Raw genomic sequence first — 20544 nt, forward strand, 5'->3', positions numbered from 1 at the left:
TTTTATTTATACGCCAGTCTTCTATAATAGTTTAAATGATTCCCAGATCGTTTTATTTAAGTAGTTAATTCATTTAATTTTGTGGTTGCTTTATAATTTCGAAAATAACGATCTATGAGAGCAGATCGAAACACCGATTTTGTTTTCTTAATTTTCAAACAGTTGATCCTGCTTCATATTTCTTAATATTCAACACGAAAAAATTTTGTTTCATATCTCAAGAATTGACGACCTTGGTGCAAAAACTGGGTAAGTCCAGATTCCGAAAATTATTTAATTCTTACCTCAAACAATCGGCGCAATATAAAAACTTAAGTGAAATTCCAATAAACACGGTTTTACTGAAAAATGGATTTGTCCGATTGTTGCACCAAGGACTTCAATTACACAAATTATATCCGAGTAGTCCGAGTATCCGAGATTCGATCAAGCTAATTGTTATACAAACCTGGCAAAATCAATCGTCCTTGTTATTGATTGCAGGTACGCGTGTAGCGTTATGTGTATCTTAGCTGGCCAGAACAATTCGTCAAAAAGAATTCGCAATGACAACGGTCAAAGAGCTGACCGATCTGCATAACAAACCTCGATCGTTAGTCAAAGTCGCCACGAGTGATTGAATTTTTCATTCGGCCGATCGCGGTTACAATCAATCCGCTATCGTCGAATTCATTCTTTAATCATGCTGCAACGACCATCGTTGGAATCGTCGCGTGCACACTCTCGCCACTACGATTATCTTAAATTTTTCAGTACAAGTGGCAGAGCTCACTGCCATAGTCGCGTTCAACTTACGGGAATTTAAAGGCAAAAACTCACCGACATTTACGAGTAACTCGCGGAGGCAGTCGATGAGTCTAAAATTTTAGAAAATTGCAAAATAAAATAATTCATGCTTAGTATAAACTTATTTTTTCTTCATAGTTAATAGTTAGGGCGTGAAATCGACACTCGAAAATATCTTGAACATGAGAAAAGGCATGGAAACAAATTTGAATAAAAATTTCTAGAACCTTTTATAGTTATGAAACTGTGTAAAAATAACTTTTTTTAAAAATTCACCTGTTTTCTTCCGATTAATTTTTTGCTGTTTATGTTGTAAAATGTATATCTTTTAAACGAGAGATTATAAATGAAATACTCCCTGTGTCCCATAATAATAGTAGCAGTTGATGAATTTATTTTGTCCCATAATAATAGTAGCAAAAGAAAATAAATATAGAACGCAACATTTATTATGAAAAAAGTAGATTACATTAAACAAAAAATTAAAAATATTACGCCTAATTTTTATTTTGAGTATTCAGATAGTTTCTGGATTTTTCAATAATATCGTTACTGCATTTTAAACTTGTAGGTAGGATCCCTTGGCTGCGAAGCTTTGCTTCCCCTATATGTATGCGTGAGCTTAAAATTATTCGAGCCATCGTTCTTCATTGCTTCCAGCATAACTTGCTTTTTTTCATCTTACTTTTACAATGGGTTGATATTCGACTGAAACAACTGATTTAGATCTGCGGATGAAGTTAGAAAAATAGTTATAATTCGTAATAATTAGGTTAACTTAGAAATTGGAAGATGTGTCAAAACAAATGACAGATGTCATGAAATATTGATTTTGATTGAAGGCTTCTCAATTTTGCGCTACAACATAACTTACAGCTGTATTCGCCAATAATTTCCGTTTAAATATTCACTTGCTACTATTATTATGGGACAGAGGGAGTATAATTTTGTGTGAGGGTTAAAACTGAGTTTGTGCAAATTTAAGTAAAAGTGTTTCTCAACTAGCTATTTTCATATACATATAGTAGGAGATCAAATTATTAGATCCACTTACGACAATTGATGTGTTTCCATTCAAGCAATAAATTTTCAAATGAACACTAACTGCATATTTTTTTATTTTTTCATAAAATATACACATTTAAGCAGCACTGTATGTATCAGGGACCAAAAATAACAGTTATTCTAAAATTTTTCTACGATAAAAATCATTAATAAAAAATTGATTATTATTGAAATTTAAGATAATCTACACAAAATATAAAAAAAAAATTCGAAGACCAAAATTATTAGAAAAAAAGGTTTCTATACTTTTTGGTTACACGTAACAGTTATTAGCGTCCAAAAAATTGGATCGTTCTCGATAACTGTTATCGATGAAGTAAATCTGTTTCGATTGCTCAAAGCAGTTATCGATGGGAGAAGTTTATTTAATTCGTTATTTAATTATTGAATTGCCAGCTCTTTTTCGGATGGAGCAAGTCTGTGAAATTCATTGAGATGGTTTCGTACAACAAGACCATAAGAACAACACAAAATCTGTTTGTTTGTCACATTAAATTTTGATTGTACCAATTAATTTTGTGAATAAAAAATTTATGAAATAATTGATTGTCTACCTTTTGAAAGTTGTACTATTTAATAATAACTACTACAAATTTCCTTCATCAATAACTGTTATGAGCGATCGAAATGAATTTCTTTCATTGATAACTGTTATGAGCGATCGAAATAAATTTCTTTCATTGATGACTGTTGTAAGTAATCAAAATGAATTTCTTTCAACAAATAATTTCGGTTACTTATAATCCTTATTTGTAACCAATACGATTTTAGACGATGAAATACTTGTTATTCCATGACTTTTTTTCTTTTTGGTTGTAACAGTTATGATCCCCAGTATGTATATCACACTGAAAATAAAACTAACAACCTTTCAATTATCTTTCGTGTGCCTTTTAAGTGACTGCCTCTATTGCAATCGTTGGCCTGGTCGTTACGCGCGTGCCAGCCTCTAAACTAGTTACTTTTCTAAGTACCACTCTTCAAGCACCACAAATTGCTGCAGCAATTATTTTTTTATAGTAGTTATTAAGGTTCGATAGCCTGAAAAATGCTTTGTACGAAATTGACCTCGTCAATGGAATCGAATTAGTGTGTACCGAGACATCCGTGCAGATCGGCAGGATGGTCTCTTGTTGGCAGTTTTGCCCGGTTGCGTTCCCAACCGTAATCTAATTAAATATCTTTCAGTAGGAAACGTGCGCGACATGTTGCGAAACCATTCTCGCAACAACGATCGAATATTGACAATACCATAATTGCGGTGAAGGTAGAGCTTTCAACATTTTCATGACCATTATGAAATTAACACCTTGCCGTATTTTGCCGAGCCAGACTCGCGATGAAGGTTTTTAACAAAGTCTAACAAATACAACTAAATAAAATTTGATTCGTTTTTAATCAATATTTAAGCATTCAAATAAATGTAGCCATACAAAAAATATACATTTTCTTTTCCGCTCTACCAAAGTGCATAAAGACGTTTTCATCACTGCAACTGTAAAAAAAAATAGTACGGCAAGAAGTTAAAACGAAGGGTGCTGCGAAGTAGCCGATTTTTTACTTTGCTGCCAATGGAGTATGTCTAAAATTTCGAAGATTTGTCCATCTTGCAAATAGCAACTGTGTGTCTCCAACTGTTTAGCAAACTCATTTCTTAATTTAGGTTTCAGGCTATACTCAATTTTAATTCGAATGTCTAATTTCGCTTGTTAATAACAACGACAAATTCGTTTTTGTACCATAGTACAATCAAGAAACTTGACATTGATTGCCAGAATACATACACGAAAAAAGTAGTTACTTCAATAACACGCGTGTTATTGTAATTTTTTTACTTCGATTAATATCAATGTATTCTTTTCAATAGTATGAAATTTAGAAGCAAATCGTGATGTATTTGAATTGTCTATCATGAAATGATTGAAAATATTATTCGATTCAATACCGTGCATTATTATTCGTAATATTTCTCTTTTTCCTTCAATCAGATATGTTGTTAAAAAAATTTGAGAAATGTATTGATTTATACTGGAATTGGTTTGAGGCCATATCTTATTTTTTTTTTAAACATTGATGTCAAGCTATTCGCTTATATGATTGGCGGAAATGAGTTTTGCTATTGAAATTCAATAGTATTAAATATTAAAATAAGTTCATATGATATTGGCACTATTCAATAGTACATCTTATTGAATCAACAAATATTTTTTTTGTTTCGACAGGACTTTTTTCTCAGTGTAGAATACAACGGTGCGTGTTTTGTTCAATAAGTTCGTGTAGAAAAAAATTTTGTTTAAAGTTACTGTTCAAAATCGGACATTTCACGTGCGACTGTAATTTTGCCGCCGATATTTATCGATAACAGATCACACCTGAACCTCTCTAGCGTCTCGCAGCATTGTCGCAACGAGTGCACGCGGTGTTCATCGTCGTGCTTCGGGCGAGTTCGAAAAATCGGGGTCCCTAAGTAAGCTAACAAAGCGAGCATGTTCCGCCCTGGGGTTCGGGGCGTGTGCCAAGAGATATCGGGAAGGAGGCACGACTACACTCGCGCTTGTAATTCTGCGACAAGAAGACTCGGTTAATTCGCCTCGAGTCTCGCAAGCTGTACCGGCGAGCGGATTCCGGCCGATTGCAACCACTTAAATCAAGAACCTGGACTGGCAGCCAAATGCGAGATCGAACGTTCAATTCGGACGGCAGTGAACTGGCAGCACTGGCCGAACAAGAGAGAGAAACACACAGATACCGAGAGGGAGAAAGAGTCGGAGAGAAAGAAACTAAAGTAACAAGGACGAGGAAGCAGGGATGATAGAAAAGAAAAAGAGAGTTGCCCGAAGAGGAAAGAGAATAATAGGAAGACCGGGCGGAAGTGGATATAAGAGGGAAACAGTGAGCCAATTCGCTAATCCCGATTTCCGATCGCGCACGTCGATTCTTGCGTATTTACGTTAACAGCTCCAATCAGTTCTCTTCCCATTTCCTTGCTCGCAGATACCGAGAACAGGCTCTGTACTCCCGGCTCCATTCACCTCGGCTCGCTTCCTCCTTTGATCGGCCGATTCGCATTCCACTATGCTAGTTCCTCTCGCTCTCTTACCTACCCCCTTTCTTCCCCGCGGACAATGCTCGTCTACCCCGTTCCGAAGTCCGCGTGTTACGCTGTGGCGAACCGTCGCGCATAGAGGAACACACTCACGCTCCTACTCGTGGCGATCCTGCCATATTTTAAGGATTTCTGAGGGTACGCGCTTTTCAGGAGATACCCGTTTCATTGGTCGAAAAATTCGATTTCTCTTATCTGCTCTTAATCCTAGCGGTCCTCGGAATGTCCTTGCCGAACTGGTTTTCTAAAAGTCATTAAACTCTGCAGACTTAGGAAAGACTCGAGATTGTTCTGTGTAGTTCAAAAGTATGTTTAAAAGAATTGATGTACATCAATACATTATTTTCAACTGATTGATATGATTGGATAAATATAATATAGTAGTGTGTTTTAATTCTTCTAATATTTTTACTGACTTAACTCTTGTGTAGCCAATCAAAGTGTATAAATTATTTAAAATCTTTCTGTATTTATCATGTTTGCACGAATTCTCATTATTAGACTATAAATTAATAATATCAGCAAGTAAAGAATGGACATTCTTGAAATTGTTGAAAGAAATACAGTAAAATGTTCATTTTTGTCATAAGTGCATGAAAATACTTGCATTCTAAAGTCGGACGTTTTGTATGAAACAACCTAATACTGAAGAAGTCGTTCTGAGATTGTGTGACTTTTTTGAGCACAGGTGCGACAGTCACTGATATACTTTATCCTAAACTCACTATAGGAGCTTGCTATGTAACACTAACGCCCTCACCCCATAAACTCGATCCGGTTGTTTATCACAACTAGCATAAAAAAACAATGTCAGATAACGGTTCTCGAAACGCGTATCGTCGATGTATATTGCACAACGAAATAGTGAAAATATGTTCGCATTTGAGGTCAGCGAGGTTGCTAATCAGAGTCCGCAGAAAAGATCGGAAATCTTCTCGGTGGGGAATCGCCGTGCTCCGTCAGACTCGAAAAACCGATTCTCCCGGCAGATAATGAAACAGATATATCGTGATCTCGCGGAAGCTGAAAAATTTCGTGGTCTGTGTTCTTCTGGACCCCGCCGCGGTAATAGATTCTTTTATCGACTCGGCCCCAGAGTCTAGACCTCGCTCCGGTCTCTTTATCGCGGCTGAATTATCGGCAAATAGAAAAGAGTCGGCCAGATATCTCGAAGGAAAGTTCAAAAGTTTATCATGACATAGGTGCGGATAATTGATCGAAGCTCCCTGCGCTTTCCCTCCTCTCGGCTGTTTTCGAACTTTACTGGTTGATGCTGAAGTTCCTGGACGCGCGTAGATCGGGCCACTGCCAGCAGCGCACAGTGGTTTTTCGAAAAACTGGGACAAAAATCATGATTGAAAATTGAATTTATTCGCGAAGAAAAAATATGATCATTAAAATTTCAATAAAATTCTGGCCATGTTTACATTTTTTTCAAATGCATCTAATATTAAGTGATTAAATATTTTATAACAGTGTTTGTAAACCAACAAATTTACTTTGAAAAATATATAAGATGATCCCCCGTATCAGTAAACAAGAACGATGCACGGGTAATTGGAAATCGATGGTAAAGTAGGAAAAGTTGCGTTTTTGAGTAATCCTCGTTGCTTACGGTCCAATTACCTGAGCTTAGAACATAAGTACTTAATTTTCTATTGCACAGGAGATACAATTTACTCTCTTTTTTTCAATATATCAATGTAATATTCACCGACCATTCAAATTTGAAGTAATTCTTACAAAATATAGCTTATTACAAACTTCTCATTCGTTTATTTTAAATGCAGAAACAACGTGAAAACCTGTCAACTGTTTATTGCCCTGTTTTAACAGAATTCTTACTTTTTATCTATATAAATATTTTAACAAATTCGATTTAATAACTGTCAATCTGAATCCGTTTTCTGTCTCACCAAGCATGAATGAATGAAAATTGAAAAAGAACACAAGAAAAGTACGATTTTATTTTAAATTTGGATGGGGGGGGGGGGTAGCGGCGGACACATAAGCATGCACTGCTGTACAAACGTGTAAAGTCGACCTGTGTTTGTCCGGTTGCCGGGCACCGTGTACTACCCGGGCCAGAAGCCTTTAAACGGACCGTCTTCGCACTTTCATCGCAAGAACGACTTTCGAGTTCCGTTATCGTGTCGCCCACGCGGAAGATAGTGGACGTCCGCGGCAGGACAGCCGGACAAGTGTATACTCCATAAATTACGCGTTATACAGTCCATTCGGGAGCGAGATAACCACCCCCGAATCCCTGTGGCTCCTCACATTGGATGCCCCCATCTTCGTTCAGTTCCTTTCGCCAGCGTACGACCGGCTGTTTCTGCAGACTTTATACGGTTTTTGACGAAAGTGCTCCGGGGTTTATCGACGGTCACGAGAGCGCCGACTGCTCCCGCCAGAATCAACGAGCCACTTCGATGGAACCCGTTTCTCGATTGTCCCCTGTCTCTTTTCCATCTCGCTCTCTCTCCATCTCGTAGACCTCGTGCTACCCAGCATCGGATCACCTTCCTGCTTCAAATAGTATACCGATATGCGAGGAAAGCGTCCGCCGTGAAATTACGGTATTCCCGCGGACTGGGTGTTAGTCGCCTCGCGTCGTCGTTCCGAGGAAATCGTGTATCGGCGTCCTGTCGAGCTTCCCTCCATTTTAGCATTGTTGTTATGATTATCATCTCTAGACTGCGGATTTTTATGCCAAACGAAAATTGTTTCCGTCAATACCGAGAAACTGAAATTAAATGAAATTCTGACTTCTCAATTATGAACATTTAGGGAGATATAAGTCATCCTCAATTAGGAAATTAATAAGCTGACAGTAGACAGTGACAGTGTTTTTTGATTATTTTTTAGGAATTTTTAAGCATGGTACTTGTAGGAGGAGTTTGTAAGAATGTATGGGAGGAGTTAAGGAATATTGGTGGGGAGATGGGCGTTCCCGGGCTGACCCAATTAGTAGGAAGGTGTAAGAATATTGTAAACGAAGTAATAGTTCCTTCCATTCCAGTAATGCTTCATAACCCCACTTTCACCTATTCTGAGTAACTGAACCAACGGTTCTACTAATTGCAAGATTCTCCCATCACTTCGCTGGGATTCCTCCCATTAGTTTCCTTCGCTCCTCCCATTAAATTCCTTAGCTCCTCCTATTAGCTTCCTCAGCTCCTCCCACAAAACCTCTCCGGCTTCATTCATCAATCCCCAGCATTTTTCTTATAAAATGCAGTGTGAATTATAATTGTAGTACTTACTTAAAATTCAATTTCTGTGTCTACTTCTTTGTTTTTGTTTCGCATCTCCTATCATTGTAAAAAGATTCTCCGTGTATTATAGGATGTATTAACGTCATTTTTGTCGTCATAACAATCAGAAAATGAAGAAAAGTGATGATAAAAGTTCCTGTAATTCGTTCGTATTTGTGCCAGTGACGTAAATAAATGACGTGATTACAACTAATTGTAGAACTAATATAAATGAAGAGCATAAAGCGAAATTGTATTGAATATCATTAAAATTAATACTGTGCTATGTTATAAGGATTTTTATACTCGATGAATGCATAAAGTTCCAATATCTAGGTGCCATTCATATAGCGAATAAAAACATGAAAGGGGAATACGAACCATATCAGAGTCAAAAGGGGGATTTCGCCGACTGGCGCTACTACCGCGGTAGGTGCTTTAGTTAAAAGTTCATAACCAAACGACATGAGCTTTTGAATATACTTTATACATATAGCTGTTTAGATTGCAATGCAATCGCGGGCTAATAGATTTTCCAATTATTTTTACTTGAAATACAATCTCCCAGAAGCGATTACAGGGACGTTTGAAAACAGGAAACAGCTCAACATAATTTGAGCACACCAACAAAAACCAATGAAAAATCAAGTACTGCAACGGGAGTGCTACAAATCGATGGCCATTTTGTTCTACGAGAACAAAACTCCTTGAAACATTTTTGCAAAATTATCAGATCGAGTGTCATGGCTAGACCGCGGATTTTATGCATTTATGACAAAAACGGGTGCGTACAATGTAAAACAGTGTACATGTAAAAAATATTTAATGACATCAACGTGTTAGTTTCAGCTTAATAGAATAATTAAAAGAAGAATAGAATTTTCATTTGGCTCCTGTGTACTAAAATCAATGCAAACATTTTTTATTTTGCATAAAGATCCGCAGTCTAGTCATGGCGATCGTTTCGTGGATCAGCTTGTAAAGATGAAACGTGCAGCTGCCCTCTGATCGCTGCAATCCCAACGTTTCAAGACACAATGCAACACTTGCCACTTTACGTGGCCGTTTCAGATGTCGTTCATCTGTCTAAAAACAGTTGAATAAAAACACCAGGACGCCAGTTCATAGTGTCCGGTTGTTAGCTCCGCCCACGAGGTTTCATTGGCTGTTTCCCATCGAGTTGAAGTTCGCTCGGTAAACTTCCACCGATATGTATACATCCGACAACAGGATTCGTCCCTGCGTGTAGGATACCGTCGCGGAGGAGGAACGGCGGAGAGTCGATTTAAAAATCGGAACGACGGCGCCAAAAATGTTCTCATCTTCGGAGCGTACGGTCGATAAGGGCGGAGAAATGATAGAGCTGTAAAATTCTACCGTATAGTCAGCGACTGAACGACTCGAATAGCTCGGATCGTCGTCGTGAACCCTACGAGGTCTATCACCGTACAAAAGGTAAAAGGAATCGACGATGCGAATCGATCGTAAAATCGCGTCCTCGTCGGTACTCGCGACAACGCCTCGTCAATAAATACTTCAGCTTCTCGATGGCGACCGGCTGCTAGACGTATTCCCCGAAACGATCGGTCAACTTTTCAGCATAAAGCTCGCAGTGAAAGTAACGAGTTCTAAGACGGATTTATCCTTTCGAATTTCAGTGCACACTATATACAGGATATCCAAAAAATGCTGCAATTCCTTACATGGATTTATTCCTGAGGACACTCGAAGTAACTTTCTCCTTTGCAAAAATGTTCTCCGAGGCTTTGTCAAGGAGCTATCATCGAAAAACGTGGACCAATCACAGCGCGGCTATCAGATTCTGAGCATGGCGTTGGCATTGGCCGATCCGGAATCCGTCTGCTGCAGCCGGGCTCTGATTGGTTCGGATTTTTTTTTTTTTATTCAATACAATTTGAATCTCTAGGTAGAGATTATTTTGCAATACATAAATTTTCAATACATTGTGATACTTTTTATAATACAATACAAAATATAAATAAACGTCGGTCAATACTCAAGTAGTTTTAAAGATGTACCGTTATCTTAAACTTTTAAATCACAGGCCTTCAAAAACGAGTAACTTATTTGGCATATTTCCACCGTAGGTCTGGAGAATAGAACATTGCATGAAAGCGGAAGAAAAAAATGCAGTTTCTGTAATTGTTTGATAAATTCCAATCTCTGTTCATCAAACGTGGGACATTGCCATAACACATGGTCAATTATCCTGAGTTTCATAACCGCAATGACATTTTGGATCATTTATGAAACCTATTCGAAAGAGAGAACTGGCAAGATTGTAGTGTCCTGATCTACATCTGTTTACCGTTGTAATAATCTCACGTTGGAGATTTGTGTGACTGAACCACGGTTTTGACTTTCGGTTGTGGAAGTGTGTGAAGTAGTTTACACCTTTGAATAAACCTTCTTTCTCTATGGTATTGTATGTATTGTTTATTGCCACTGATTTAGCCGATTCCCTTAGATCCGTGAAGGGAATTTTGATGGAGGATGCTGCTACCGTGTTAGCCGCCGATTTCGCTAATGCGTCAGCAGTCTCGTTGCCCAGAATCTCCGTGGGAGCCGGTACCCAGTAAAATTTAATTATACTGTCGTTTGCGGTCTCGGAGGCGAATTTGAAAACATTTTTTCTTATTTCGAGAATATAGGGATTCGTTTTTGTGTTTATAATAGGTTGTTGTAAGGAGAGTAGAGCGCTGAGAGAATCCGTAAAAATGAGAAAATTCTGATTGGGATGATTCAAAGCTATTTTAACGGCGTCGTGTTCAGGGCTATAGATTCTGCAGTGAAAAATTGACGCGTTTTTGGTTAAACTTCTTACAACTGTTATATCTAAGTCATTACAGACACATGCAGTTCCTACAGAAACTGAATTTTTAGACCTACTGCCGTCAGTGTACAGAGCATAGGATTTTTCTTCTTTAATTAAATTTTCAATTAATATATTGGGATTTTCTACATATGTAAGAAGATTTAATATCTCCTTAACAAATGGCCTAAGGAATCAACCCTTTCAAGGTTTCCCGACATTTTTAGGACACCCTGTATAACCAGAGGAATAAGTATTCTTATTCTTTTTATAAAATATGGCGAAGACATTTTTGGTTATTAATTTCGAGTTGTTTCTGAAGAATAGGTGGAAGTAATTAAATTCTCGTGTCATAAAATAGATTAAAACCTGTTCGTAAGCTAATACTTGGTTGAGATAGACCGGAAACGACACAGACTTTGTATATCTGATTTAATTTGTTAAATAAATCATAGTCAGTTTGCTTCAAGTATTAATGCCACGTTCTGTTTCTGCGCGAATATTTTCTTGTCAATTAAGAATGGATTTTTATAGTACAGATATTTGTTACTTAATATACTTTGCTGCACTATAAACATGTATCTACAGCGTAGATTCTACGTGTTGATTCTACACGTACACCCATAAACAGCATGCATATACTGTAATATACGACCCATTTTTAGCCGTGTTATGCGAACGCAATTCTGGCACTATGTTATAGGAATCTGTATTATACAGGGTTTATTGTGCACGAAGTATAAAAATTTTAAAAAATCATTGTCGAAAGTTTACAGTAATGAGGAAGAATTATGTATATATTATTTGTATACATATTATTTATGATGTAATATTATTATACATATAAAATCGACAATTCTTTCTGCATTTCCTGTAATTTTTTAAATCCTTGAAGGTGTTAATTTTTACTGGCCCGTTCGATGTAACAGTTTACAAAAACACAAAGCTTTTAATCGAAAGTTATAAAGTATCAAAGAAGAGGTGCACTTTTTGGTCCTGCAATGATCTTGCAAATCCCTGTAGAAGTCACAGTTGAACTATTCAGGAGATGCCTTCACTTTTTATCGTGTATTCTCATGACTGACATCAAAACGTCTTCAAAACGCTATTACCCGTGTCTTTTGTACAAGCAACGCTGGAAGATATGAATTATCAAAGTCGATGTCCAAAGTCCAGCTGAACAACCTCCCCGAGTAATACCAATGCCGACGGCATGTCAGTTGTGACAGTTCCTATCTCGAGAACGGCTTGTGCAAAACGCACAGGTGGTGTTTTGAAAATGTTACGATATCGGGTCACAAGAATATGCAACAAGAAATATCAAGAATCCATATCTTTTCCAGATCGGAGAAATTATAAAATGATCAGCAGTCCTCCATTTCCTTCAATTTTCATGCGAAAGATTTATCTCATCAAAAATTTAATCAAGGATTAAACCAAGTCTTAAAGTACCAGGTAGTTAACTACCAATTAAACTGGTAAACGTTACCATATAAAAATAATATACAAGGCTCGACATTATCTATGAATGTATTTCTACAATTCCAATAATTGTCAAATAAGGGACCTGTGACATTCGACCGTGGTATAAATTTATTGTTAAGTTTGAAAGTGATTAACCGCGAGGACCACGATGCATACACCTAATACATAGAATGAATTATTGTCCGCGACTCACAAGAAGAAACTCTGAAGTAGAGATCGTGGTATTGTACGTGTACTAATAACACACGTGTATTTAAATACACGTACCTCAATACGTGTCCTTTTCAGTACACGGGTACACGTGTATTTAGATACACGTGAAATAGGGATCTCTACTCGGAAGGCATCCGAGTCACGCACACATAGATTTATCAAATAATTGTCCACTTAATAATCGTGAATAAAAATATTTCGAACTTGTCATTTTAAACGTTAACAAATGTAGGAAAGAAGAGCTGTACTTACAATTAGATCAACCTGATTTACAAACCGTAATTAATCAATATCACGTAGTGCATGTAAGTTATTTTATGTAGGGCATAAATGACTATGTAATTAAAATTACATAATACCACCCTAACTTCGTATCAGAGTGCCAAGACTTGTGTCCCCACTCTACTTTCCCCTTCTACGACCGAATTCTCCCCACTCCTTCCGCGGCACGATCACGCGACGCGTTTCGTCTCTGTCGTGCATGCGTCACAATGTCACGTGACTGATCCGATACTGGCAGAGAGGGGGGTAACTTGGCACCCTCTCCTCATCTGGCGACTCTGCTTCGAATATGGGGCGGCTGTAAAAAAAAATCAGTCGGGGAGCTTTTCGAGCATACCGTTGTTTGAGCAATTCAATCGTGCTTTCCTCCTCGGCTGCGCAATTTCGAAAAAGTAATTTTTATTTGCCGCGGTATCGTGCCCTCTTTACTTAAAAGCCCCCTGCCCCCTGCCCCGTTTCGCATGCAAGACGAAGACGAAGGGAAATTGTTATCGCTTCGCGACGCTACTTTCATATTAGGGTAGAAGCTTTTCCGAAAATTTTTGGGAGGAAGTACCGGAGCGTCGTAGCCGATTCAATTTGCCTAATGAACAAGCCAGGAGGAACATGTCTCTGTCCTCTACGGAGAAAAGTATTATAAAACCTATCTCTTGTGACTCAGTCTCTCGGATCGATTTTGTACACGACACGAAACGAGCCTGACAATGCAATCGCCCGTGTAGATTTCAGTTGGTCGCGTTACTCGCGAGCGCAGGACAATAAAGAAGCTGGAATCGAAATATCGATAACGGCGAGACACTCGCTGAAGAGAGGAGACGTACTTCGGGTCCGAGGCTCGTAAATTTCGGCGAAATTGAAATGATACTGTTGCAGAGGGAACGGATGGGATAGGGTCCATTAGAAAATTCGCGACACCGCAGTTGTCTCGCTGGGAACGTAATTGCCGAAATCATCCTTCTCTCTACGTGTTCCTCTGATCGCGATCTGTCAAGCCTAGTTCATCGAAAAATTCGTAGCACCTTGTTTGTTTCGAAAAAAGTTGGGACACGTTTTGTTTTTCAGCTATAAAATTTCATAGGATGAGCATCACGCTAAAAAGCTTATACCGTTGTAAAGGTATAATTACCAGCTACATTTTCGCTTCAGAGAGTATAATGATAGCGTTACCACTAAACCCACCACTGCCGGTCAAATGACCGGTCTTGTATTTTTCATTTCACAATTATTGAAATTATGAAGTTGCTGTATCGTTATAAAAACTGCACCGAATCTAAATAAATAGAGTCTTGTCATTTTTGTAACTTAAATCATTTCAATCGCTTCTAGCGCTCGGTAGGTTTAGTGTTAACCGATAAAACAAGAAACGCCGGTTAGAAACACACAAAAAGAACAAATTCTAAAATTAATTTCAGTTGAAAACTAATTAATAAGAAACACAGTAAAACTTTAAAAAAAAAGACTAAAAAGTAGAAAATAAAACAATATATAAAAAAACTTTTTAGAAACCACGCTTATATTAAAATTCACTAAAAAGGAGAAAATAATTTTTTTAGACATTAGTGACTATAAATAAAAGCGTGGAGCGCCCACGAAGATTACGTCAATATAGTTTAGCGCACCACGCTTTTATTTATAGTCACTAATGTCTAAGAAAATTATTTTCTCCTTTTTAGTGCTTTTTAATATAAGCATGGTTTGTAAAAAGTTCTTTTTTATATATGTTTTTTTAGGTTTTGCTTGGCACGCTACACTGAACAGGACTTGTTGCTTGCAATGCTCGTAAAAAGTTTGTTTCAAAAACCGAAATAAAGTTAATGTGGAAAAACAGCACTGTCCCAACTTATGCGGTGTTCCAACCTTTGCGACAGTCCCTTAATGATAATAGACATTCTAAATACGTTTCTGTTTCAAGATACACAATTTAGTCCAAGAGCCCATGTAAATTCAACATCTCATGCGTCACAATAAAGATCAGATTCAAAATTCCTTTGACAGATAGAAACAAAAATGATCGTAAGGTACCTGAAGTAATACAAATGACTTTAGCCGGGCATTTTTACGTTACGAATGCAAATCAAAGTAGTAAGATTCTCCGAAACAGTGTTTGCGTACGGGGACACGAACGAAATCTAAACGCAGGTTGAAAGTAGATACGCGGGTTATTGTTACAATGAGACAGGGAAAATATTCAACACACGTCGTGACCAGTGAACGCATCTTTCTGTTCGCAGAACTCCATAAGACACAACCTGTCGTTGCACAGCAGATTCATGCGAGTTCAGAACGAAGGCACCGGCAAGAGTTCTTGGTGGATGATCAACCGGGACGCGAAGCCTGGCAAGTCCTCGCGACGAAGGTAAAACAGTCGAAACGTTGTCTTTCCGACTTGTGCAAACTAGAGAGCAGTGAAGTGTCTCACGTGTGTCGTTGTGTTTCGTAGGGCTATAACAATGGAGACCAGTAAAGTGGACAGACGACGTACTCGCGTCAGGAAGAAAATCGAGGCGCTGCGAAATGGCGGATTGCAACCCGACGCGACACCTAGCCCGAGCAACAGCGTGAACGAGGGTCTTGATCATTTCCCCGATAGCCCTCTTCAACACGGAAGCGGCTTCCAGCTCTCCCCCGATTTCCGGTAGCTTAAATTCAACATTTTCCACAGAAAATTTAACAAAGATAGAGATTTGTCAGATACAGTCAGTGAAATTGTTCCATTAAAAATTGCATGGGTCTTTGATCGATGTCGACTGAATTTCTGGTTGTTAACGACTGCGGTAGTTAGGTGTGTTTTCGATTCCCTGATTACTCATTAGTATTTTAAATCGTTGCGTAGAGCTTTGACTACTACGATAATTGCTAACATTGCATCGCGATCGCCAGTGAAATTTTCATAGTTCCTGTCTCTCGAAGTTAACACCACGCTATCTCACTCAAAAATGCTCTCGCAAGGCTTCCATGGGGTCTTCTTATAATGTACACCATTCATTCCCACCAAAAACTATAATACTTCTCAGTCATTTCAATCTTGTTGGAGATGCCACGAAGTAAATGATTAAATAAGGAGGAGCAGATTAAGGTAATGGTTTATGAAGATGCAGGACTTCCTAATAGAGAAATTGTGTAAGAAATCATGCTGATAGATACAATAACATAATTACGCTCAGTGGTAAATTGAACTTCAGCGTATACTTGCTACTGCAAAGAACTTCTCCTCATCGACCCCCACCCCTGCAGGGTGGTTGATATTTTCTGGACGAATTTTCCTGGGAAAGCGACCTTGCCTCAAGTGCTGGCCAGTGTCGCCAGATTAAGATTTGTGTCCCCACTCTACCCTTCCCCTTCTGTGACGCTGTTGCCCCACGCTTCCGCCTCGGCCCGGTCACGTGACGCGTTTCGTCTCTGTCGTGCGTGTGTCACAATGTCACGTGACTAATCCAGAGAGAGGGTAACTTTTTCCCCTCGATTCGAGTCAATTTCCCTGATCTGGCGACGCTGATCCTTGCCCCTGGGCCACTTGAGATGCCAAGGTTACGTGGGAAAGTGTCTTTCTCTTCACTTTTTGCGATTCCTTGCAATTGCTTTAAAAATAAGCAGGTCCCATTATGTAGTTAATCATTTTGTTAGATCAGGTGATTCGTATGGTAAAACTATTTCAAGTAATAACTGCGGCTGATGTATATTGTTTTGTGATGAGACTGCGTCTATTCAGGCATTATGCAATTTTTCTTGTAACATGTGATGAAAATCTCCGATAAAAAGATTTTTATAATTTCAGTAATTTTTAAAGAAAAATTAAAAACCAGTCCTTGTCTGGAATCAGTTTTTGAACACGTGTTACAAGAGGAATTTGTTCGAATTCATAAAATGAATTTAGTTAGAGGCGTTTAAAGGAAGATGTGAATAATAGTAGTAATATCTAATGAACTACTCTGTATACGTTATCATTTGAAATAATAGATCAGTTCGACAGATTTCAGTTTGCACTGATTTTAAAGAGATTAACATGCAATAGCTTTGCAAGTTTGATACTTGTTACATTTTGCTCGCCTCAACGAAATGATAAAACTGAGAAGTTAATTAATCAGGAAATTGGATAGATAAGAAATTGATGTGTTTAATGTATATGTTTGAAATAATGATTTTTTTACAGTTATCTTTAAATAACATTGAAATTATTTTTTATTCAAGTCCTCGGGCTTTGAGCAACGACTCCTCCTGCAGTCGATTAAGTCCAATCCCGGTGCTCACTGGGAAACCAGATTGGACACCTACGTACGCTTCTTCGTATAGCCCAGAACAATTAGGTACGTGTCAATATCTTGCAAATACATTTTATATTTACGTATGCTTGTTTCTCACGTTCAATTTAAAGAGACTATTCCAAAACTATTGAAGGAATGTTGCTAATTTATCGTACCGCTAAAGAACTTTTCTTAAAGATAGGGTGACTCGGTCCACTAAATATAAATTCTTCTTTTCAACATATTCCGGCAAAGAAGAAAAGAGCTTTCAGTATTTTTTTTAATCTGAAAAAGCAAAAGTTGCGTCAGTTCTATGTTCTCAAATTCAATTTTGAGATGTTGCATATAATGGACATTAATAAATTAATTCACTCGGTACAAGTTTCTCCTACATTTATTATTCAAACAACTTCTGACTCAAACTCAAACGTTGATTCAAACAACAAATCATCTATCGACTAAGTAGTGTTTTCCCAATTTTTGAGAACCATAAACGCATAAAATTCGCATAAACGTTTACCGTGGGTAGAACAACGTATCGAGCGATTTGCATGTCAAACGTTTAATCGATCCTTCCATTTTTGTTTCGATGAACGTGAACGCAGCCGGTAGCTTTGCGGAAACGATGAAACTGGAATCCTATCAAATGTATCAGACATCACCACCAAGCCATCAGCAGCAGACCGGACCGCCGCCATCTTATTACGAGACCCAGTATCAGAGAAGCAACAGCATTTCCACGCGATCGCCTTCGTTCGCTTTGCAACCAACGCCTCAAACCACGAGTCAGCAAAGATGCCCGATCCACGGTCTGCAACCGTGCGCTTGTCAAATGGTGAGCAGAAAAATCCAGTTTGCGGATATTAACAAAAGACCCTTCCCAAAAAGTATTATAGAAAGGTATTGAACTGTGCAGTGGAACTCCATTTATATATTCGAACCATCGTTATCAGAATGCCCAATTGTGTCCTTTTTTCTTTAAAGATTAAGCACTGTTAGGAAAAAATGCATTAACCCACTAACACTCCCCCTAAAGATGACAGTCGGGGGGAAAGTGTGGGGCTCGACACGGTACTCTTGAATGAACCGGGCCCATACCCACTAAAATACCTAACAGTCCAGGATTTTAAATTGAGACCTGCTCCAACTCCTACTGGACCAAAGAATGGTGAGCACTGCGACCCGCTATTCGCATTACTCCAGTGCTCACATAGCTTTGGATCTCTCCCACGCCTGTTCTTGTCTTATAATGCTTAATCGTGTCCTACAAAGTACCGATGATATTTTTGTAAACATTAATATATTTGTATAAAATTTGATATGAATAAAAAGTATTAGGTGTAGACATTTTCCGATCAACTTCACACTATCAAGTTAGGCTCTATACGAAGGTGGCAGGTTCTTATACTTCCTGAAAACTCTGTACATTATGTACGTGCTGAACTCTACTCACAATACACTTTATAGGCTCTATACGAGACGCTCTATACTTTCTATACTTTCCACACTTTCTATAGCTTCTATACGGGTATCCCTCTATACCCGTTATACACTTTCTAGTCTACCTATAACTTCTATACTCTATACTTTCTATAAGGAAATCATCTATACTAGCCTACATATTTCATCGCTTCTATAGCTTTTAACTATCTACATATATTCATTCTATTCTACCTGGAATCTTTACAGTGTGTACTTTATAGTCTTTATAGTCTTTACAGTCTATATTACTCTTTCTCTTTTCTGCGTATACACTTTATACTCTATACTCACTACACCCTCTATACTAATCTACATACAATCTTTATACCTTCTATACTCTCCATATCATTATTATACTTTACCTATAGTATCTGTTCTTATACTATCTCTCTACACTTTCCAACATATGGGTTGTATTAAATGTTTAACCCTTAGCAATCGAATGGCGACTCTGAGGCGCGACTAAAAGTTGCTGTACCATTATTCAAAATACTGTTTACGTTATTAAATATTAATAATTATTAAGCATCTGGTTATTGTATGGGGTATTCACCAATTTCATATCCATCAAATTCAAAAAGTCATAGAGAATGGAAATATTATTATGGAAATATTCTTGGTTGGAAGAAATGTTTAATTTTCGAGTTAAAATATCTCCGAGTGCAAAGGGTTAATGGGCAATGAAATGTTGCTGCTACCTTACTCCTACATGAGGAAAGTAATGTTCATAACAATGTCTATGCAAACATTTTCAATACATATGGTTTAGCTGCTCTAATAATTTTTATAGCTTTGAGATAATCTGATTGATTCAAAACTGTTAGATTTCCATTTTCCATTGATCATTAATCTGAATCGCTCTCTGTATAAATGCACCTAATGCATAATTTTCTTCATGTCGTATAATGTACAGCCTCTCTACTCTGCCAGATACTTAAAAACGTATTCAAACATCATCAAACACGTTGCGAATAGAAAAATCAAACTGCGACCCAAACTAATGGAACAGCCTAATATTTCACTATTTTTTTTGTTCAATCTAGACGAACGTATTTGATTGTTTTCTTCTTTCGAAAAAACTGTTAGACCGCAAGTCCAGTGGCAGCAATGTCACCGTCGTACCAGCAGAGCGAGCCGAGTCCCACAGCTCTGGGCAATAGTCAACAGCAGACTCTGCAGTACATAATGCAGACGCAACAGTGCCAACAGCAACAACAGCAGCAGCAGCAACAGCAAAACGTGCCGACGGGAGCTAGCCCACCGCAGACGCCAACACCGTGCGGGCCTACACCGAGCACAATGATGGGCCAGTTGATGGGAGCGTTGAATAGCTCCACGATCCTTGACGATTTGAATATCAACATCGAGTCGTTGCATGGTGGATTCGACTGCAACGTCGAGGAAGTAAGTTCTCATTGTTTTATAGGTACTCATATGAGCCATTTATATTCGGTGCCTTTCGCACAAACAGGCACAAACTTAGGTGATACATTCATCAGTAAACTTCGGATTTTATGCATTTACGACAAAAATAGGTACGTGCAATTTAAATTAGTGGACGAATTACGAAGATTTAAGGACGTCAGTGTATTCATTTCAGCTTAATAAGATAATCAAAAGAAGCATGAATTTGTTATTTGGCTCCCGTGTCTTGCAATCAATGCAAACATTTTTTATTCTGCATAAAGATCCGCAGTCTATTCATCAGTTATGGTTTTAGAGTTAGAGTCATCTATGCTTCCCAGAGCAATACAGAAGCTACCGAAACGATCATGATGAATTTTATTAAGAGGA

General features: G+C 38.1%; 1 protein-coding gene across 1 annotated transcript in view; it reads left to right on the plus strand.

Annotated features, from left to right (window-relative positions):
• The window catches only part of Foxo (forkhead box, sub-group O), a 191730-nt gene that overhangs the window by 163780 nt on the left and 7406 nt on the right, over positions 1 to 20544 (plus strand). The window contains exons 2-6 of the mRNA XM_076433826.1: positions 15259 to 15383; positions 15468 to 15662; positions 17216 to 17331; positions 17874 to 18103; positions 19837 to 20154. Coding sequence (XP_076289941.1) covers positions 15259 to 15383; positions 15468 to 15662; positions 17216 to 17331; positions 17874 to 18103; positions 19837 to 20154 — 984 coding nt within the window. The remainder of the gene's footprint in view (positions 1 to 15258; positions 15384 to 15467; positions 15663 to 17215; positions 17332 to 17873; positions 18104 to 19836; positions 20155 to 20544) is intronic.

The sequence above is a fragment of the Lasioglossum baleicum genome, chromosome 11 (assembly GCF_051020765.1).
Source record: "Lasioglossum baleicum chromosome 11, iyLasBale1, whole genome shotgun sequence".
NCBI lineage: Eukaryota > Metazoa > Arthropoda > Insecta > Hymenoptera > Halictidae > Lasioglossum > Lasioglossum baleicum.